The 6,000-nt window shown below is 39.1% G+C and overlaps 1 protein-coding gene across 1 annotated transcript in view; it reads left to right on the top strand.

Annotated features, from left to right (window-relative positions):
• LOC122565053 (testicular haploid expressed gene protein-like) overlaps positions 1 to 5,278 on the top strand; it is a gene marked incomplete at its 5' end in the record, with an annotated part of 29,927 nt that extends 24,649 nt beyond the window's left edge. Inside the window, 2 exons of the mRNA XM_043720683.1 lie at positions 3,050 to 3,236; positions 4,735 to 5,278. Of these exons, the coding sequence (XP_043576618.1) occupies positions 3,050 to 3,236; positions 4,735 to 4,982 (435 nt within the window). The remainder of the gene's footprint in view (positions 1 to 3,049; positions 3,237 to 4,734) is intronic.
• Positions 5,279 to 6,000: the final 722 nt, after the last annotated feature.

Genomic DNA, 6,000 nt, shown 5'->3' on the forward strand with positions numbered 1-6,000 from the left:
ACTTGCTGTTCACAATATTCAAGTTCTGATTTTAAAACCACCGGCCTAGTGGAACATGGAAACTGATTACAATAGTGGTCATTCTCTTTGATTACACTTTTGCCACTCACCATTTAAAGGGATTTGAGAGGGAATTTCAACAATTAAGATCTAGATCACTGAAGATACAGGCGTCAAAACGGTGTGAAAGGTCATGGAAAATACTTCCTTTGCTGAAACAGTTCCAAGATAATTATTTTTCAATTTAGTTGTCAAAAACCTGTACTATTTACTTCCCAGCACTCAGTTTTGCAGCAGAACTTAATATTATGACGGCATTCTCAAGCAGCTTTTTTAGGGCTTTACCCATTGTACAATAGACAACACGGTGAATCAGTGGTGAGCATTGCTGCCTCACAGTGCCAGGGACCAGTGTTCAATTCCACCCTCCGGTGAATGTGTGGAGTTGCATATACTCCATATGTCTCTATGGGTTTCTTCCGGGTGCTCCAGTTTCCTCCCACAGTCCAAGGATGTACAGATTATGTGGATTGGCCATTCTAAATAGCCCGTAGTGTCCGGGGATGTGCAGGCTTGGTGGGTTAGCCATGGTAAATGCAGGGTTACAGGGATAGGGTACCTCCCTACTTTAAATATACCATGGTTAGCACTTTGGAAATTGTGCACATTGGCAGGCATTTGGCCGAATTCTGATGCAATCAATAGGGAAATCCATTAATAAAATAGAAATTAGCCCAAGTATTAGAATAAGGAAATTCTGAAGAAAGGACCCCAAACGTTAACTCTGATTTCGCTCCATGGATGCTGCCAGACCTGCTGAGTTTTTCCAGCAATTTCTATTTTGATTTTTGTTTCTGATTTCCAGCATCCACAATTCTATCAATTTTTTTAGAAAATCATAGGAGTTCCTTTTGCCACATCTCCTAACACCATCACGTCCAAAATTGAAATCTGCCTTCAAATTTATGATACAATCTTTTTTAGTTCATAGGGAATATCTTTGGTCATGCATGATCATAATTTCAGGATTGAATTGAATTATAATTAATTTCAACTGAACTTTATGTTATTCTAAAATCAGTATGAGAAAGTGATCTGTGTGAAGCTTTAATTAATTGCTGGTTACTGCTCATTAATGATGGATTAATGGGACTCAACTTCAAATGGGCACAATTAGTGAAAATTCATCATGCTAACTTACAACATGATCACTTTCATTGGGCAAGATTGCTTCAGGCAAAATGACTTTTAAATCAAAGTAAAATCAAGCAAGAGGACTGACTGTTTTTGGAAATAGCATGTTTTAAATTCTACCATCTTGTATGCTCTTTCCAGTTGATTCCATTCACAGTGTGCTGATATCTGGATGTAAAATGTGCAGAACCAACAGGTCCTTAAATTCATTAAGAGTTTCTTCCACTAATCTCATTAGCACCTCCAAATCACCAGCTTTCTCAGACTCCTCACCCCTTAACTTCCAATAATTATCCTATTTTCATCAAAACATTGATATCTCCCAACAAGATCAGAAATTGCTGAAAAAACTCAGCAGGTCTGGCAGCATCTAAGAAGAGAAAGCAGAGTGAATGTTTCTGGTCCAGTGGCCTTTCCTCAGAACTGATTGGAGCTGAGAAAAGGTTAGTACATATGCGTGAGAAGGGGGTGAGGGGAGGGGATAGGATTTAACAATAGATGGAAATGGAGCCCAGAGAGAGAGAGAGAAACAGTTGGGCAGATTAGGAAGTAGAGGTCAGCCTGGGAGAATGAATAGCTGCTGTTGGGGACCGTTAGTAGATGATAATGGGTTGGTTGTGGTAGCAGCCCATATGATATATGAGTGTGGGTGTCGAGGTAAGGACATGGAAGAAGGTGCTGAAGCCCTAAAATTATTGAACTTGATATTGAGTCCAGAAGGCTGCAGGGTTCCCTAGTGGAAAATGAGGTGTTCTTCCAGCTTGCACCAAGCCTCGTTGGAGCACTGTAGCAAACCCAGGACAGAGATGTTGGCCAGGGAACATGGTAGTCTGTTGAATTAGCAGGGAACTGGAAACTCGGGGTCATTTTTGTGAAGAGAACATAGGTGTCTGCATTGTGGTCAGCCACTCTGCGCTTTGTTTCCCCAAATGTAAAGGAGAACTCATTGATATCTCCCACATTAACTACAAGGACAAAAACAATATAAAATTAAAAATGAATGAATATATTAGTATAAATTAATATATTAACATATGAATATTAATTCATATGAATTAGAGAGACTTGCCAAGGATCTAGGATGTGCCAGGGTGCTGGAATTCCACTGAGGAGATTGCAGATGTCCTTTAGAGACAACTCTGGCCCTAGAGGGAGTATCTGGTTATATGTTTTTGTGCAAACTGGCCTTGATTGGCCTTTTGAACCTGGGTGGCGCCTCAGGGAATGAAGGCTACATGAGGACAAATGTCTTCAAGGCAGAGATTGATAAGTTCTTGATCTCGCAAGGAGTTAAGTGCTCCTGGGATAGTGCAGTAAGTGGAGTTGAAATGTCCATAAGCCACGATTACAATGGTGGAGAGGACTTGATGGGCCAAATGGCCTTACTTCCACTATTATGTCTTATGGTCTTATGGTCTTATAGTAGTTGTCCAGGCTGGCTGGCTAGCAGGTCAATGGCAGTGTTGTGAAGGTAGCCTCTGATGGGTGCCAAGCCACCGTATTGCAAGGTCCTTTCACCTATAGCACCCAAGACAAAACTTTACCTGTGCTGCAACCGAAACTGTCAGATTCATCATTAAACACACAATCACAGTATGTTCCACATCTGTACAGAGTACCTTGGCTGGCAATTCAATAATTGAAAAGGATGGATAAAACCATATGTTAGCTCAAAGCTCAACTCTTTCACGCTCCACAACATAATGCACAAGCTTTCTCGCAGGCGTCCCAATGCATCAGGCATTTTGTGGTGTATGTCTAAGCTACTATATAAATACAAGCTATTCATGGTCTACTGTTGTCAGCATCAAATGGTCATTTTTTTTTATAGCCTTATTTTGTTTTGCAATTTTAGATCCAGACGGATGATGATATGACGTATGATGTAATGTCAAGTCGAATGGAAGATCTTGCTAAGCATAAAACCTACCATGAGCCGCCTGCTCTAAAATCCTATTTGTGGGACTACCCCTTCTGGGATCATCAGATCAGTGAAGAAGCTAAGAGTATATCACCAACTAAAAGGATTGTGGAATTAGCAAGTAAGCCATCATTGAATTTAAGCATGAAACAGTGAAACAATGCTAATTGTAATACTTAAAAGAAAAGAAATTGCACTTTCTAATGCATCTTTCCAGAGAAATGTTAGAAGGGAAAAAAGCTCACTTTCAAACTTCTAAATCCACCCAAATGAAGAAAACAGACTGCTGGCTCAAAATGTATTTCTGAGAAGAACTTAGTTTAGCTGAGACGGAAGATGTGCTATCTGCACATTTTTTGTGTTATTCTTGCAGCGGTGTAGGATTGATGACACCTTCAGAAATCAGATTATTCCAACAACATTAATGGACAAAGCAAGTGTCCCTCTGGCAGGATGCTAGATGTTCTGGGTTGCGTGAGGAAGAGAGGTTGAAAATGGGGAAGGGTTTAAAGGAAGAGTGTAGTTTGGTTATTTAAGGTATTACATGTAATCAAAGGTCTGAACAGGCTTTTGGAAATGCAGTTGATAAGACTGGTGCTTGAAAAGGGATAATGTGAGCATTTAATGTCTTATATTTGTACAATTGCATTAAATCCAAATTAAAGGAAAGAGAGTTGGAATCTCAGAGAAAACAGTCATCCCATCAAACAACACAGACCACACAGGAGAGGAGGTGGCAGCATCTGTTTCAAATCTCTCTGTCCTGGAGCTCATAATGGTGATTATGTTATTGCTCTGAGAATCCAAAAGAATATGAACTCCAATATAACAGTGTAAGATTTGGAATTTAGACTAATCACAATAAAATCTGGATTGATTAGGCAACAAATAAATCAAACTCCCCTCCCCCCACACATCAAAAAAACCCAGAATTAAGAGCCTGGCTTTTGCCATGGAAGTCAGGATTGGCAACCAGAAACAATCCTGACAATCATTCCCAACCTCAGAAGGAAAATCAGGGCTGTAAGTGAAAATGTGTTACACAAATGGAAAACCTCAAACTAGATCACAGGATTGTGCTTACAAAACCAGATAGAAATTTTAACCATGATCTGGAGATGCCGGTGTTGGACTGGGGTGTACAACGTTAAAAATCACACAACACCAGGTTATAGTCCAACAGGTTTAATTGGAAGCACTAGCTTTCGGAGCACCACCCCTTCATCAGGTGGTTGGGGAGGACACAATTGTAAGGCACAGAATTTATAGCAAAAGTTTACAGTGTGATGTAACTGAAATTATATATTGAAAAATACCTTGATTGTCTGTTGAATCTTTCATTTGTTCAAATTTTTGCTATAAATTCTGTGCCTTACAATTATGTCCTACACAACCACCTGATGAAGGAGCGTCGCTCTGAAAGCTCGTGCTTCCAATTAAACCTGTTGGACTATAACCTGGTGTTGTGTGATTTTTAAATTTTTAACCATGTATATCAAGTGACCTTAGCAACTCAAATGTGTATTTTGAACAGATTAAAGAGCTATTAAGCTATGCAATTTTTACTTACATTTTCCAATACTAATGCCATAACATAAGTAATGCTTCTTATTTTCTAGAGCCTAAAGGAGACTATGCAGGGTATGTTCCCAGCAGACCAGTGGATGAACCTGTATCTGATGCTGCAATGAGCTACACAGCAACAGAAAGAGTCGAAGAACTTGCTAAACCAAAGATCCGTGCTGCAGCAACCAAGTCTGAAAATCCCTTTGTAATATCAGAATCTGCTAAAAATGCTGTTGCAACTCCCAGACTTGAACAACTCGCTCTTCCACTCCCTAGAAAAGTGACGCGCAAGAAACTTTGATAAAGTCATCTTGTCTAAGTGTTTCTCAAATGTTCTTAATTTAGTATTACCTAATTCACCTTCAAATATCTCACAACTGTTGGGATGGGTTAGCAAGCCATCTTTGGGTTAGTCTATTTAATGAGTAGGTGAAGTTTCACAAATTCAAAGTTTAATCCTACAAATAGGATTTGTAGAAGTGCTGAGAAATCAAGCAGATCTGATTTGTAGACATGAGGCTGATCAAGTGTTGAACATCTTTACTTCCTCCTTCAAAGTGTTCAGACCAGTTGGATAGAGCTCTCAAGGATAGTGGAATCAAGGGTTATGGAGATAAGGCAGGAACAGGATACTGATTAAGGATGATCAGCTATGATCATATTGAATGGTGGTTCGAAGGGCAGAATGGCCTACTCCTGCACCTATTGTCTATTGTCTATTAGACTTTTTTTGCCTAATGCATATTGTATCAGGTTTGAAGCTGTTCATAATGTTGCTTACACATTATTCAATTCAGTAAGGAAGCCAAAATCATGAGATTCAGCATTGAATTTCTGTCAACCTTTTGAAGATAGACTTAAAAATATTTTCAATGTGTATTTGTTCCATTTTTGCTAACAGGTTCATTTCTTGCTCCAGCCCCATTACTCAGACACATCTATTATGGTCAGGAATTTCCCTTTGAGGTTGAGAAACAGAAATTGGGACAATTTCCAGCTGTCAAATTTACCAGGCTCTAAGTTTATGCTCCTCATTAACATCCCCAGGTATATTTGCCACAAGGGAAACAGCTATTTCAAGCCATTTGCTACATTTTGATGATGAAGCAAGTGGAATATAGTTTTCATGATGTTGATGGTGTGACTCAAGAGTCCATTTTGGTTGGTTGTGATTAACTGAACCCCTGAAGCTGTTGTACAATTTTCACATAAGCAATGGAAGAACCTTTTATCTCATTGTTATTTTGACAGCAAATCTGATTATAACTTTCATTTTAATTTAGGAATTACACCAAAATTTGATAAACTTATATTATTGC

Source organism: Chiloscyllium plagiosum, chromosome 31 (assembly GCF_004010195.1).
Source record: "Chiloscyllium plagiosum isolate BGI_BamShark_2017 chromosome 31, ASM401019v2, whole genome shotgun sequence".
Lineage (NCBI taxonomy): Eukaryota > Metazoa > Chordata > Chondrichthyes > Orectolobiformes > Hemiscylliidae > Chiloscyllium > Chiloscyllium plagiosum.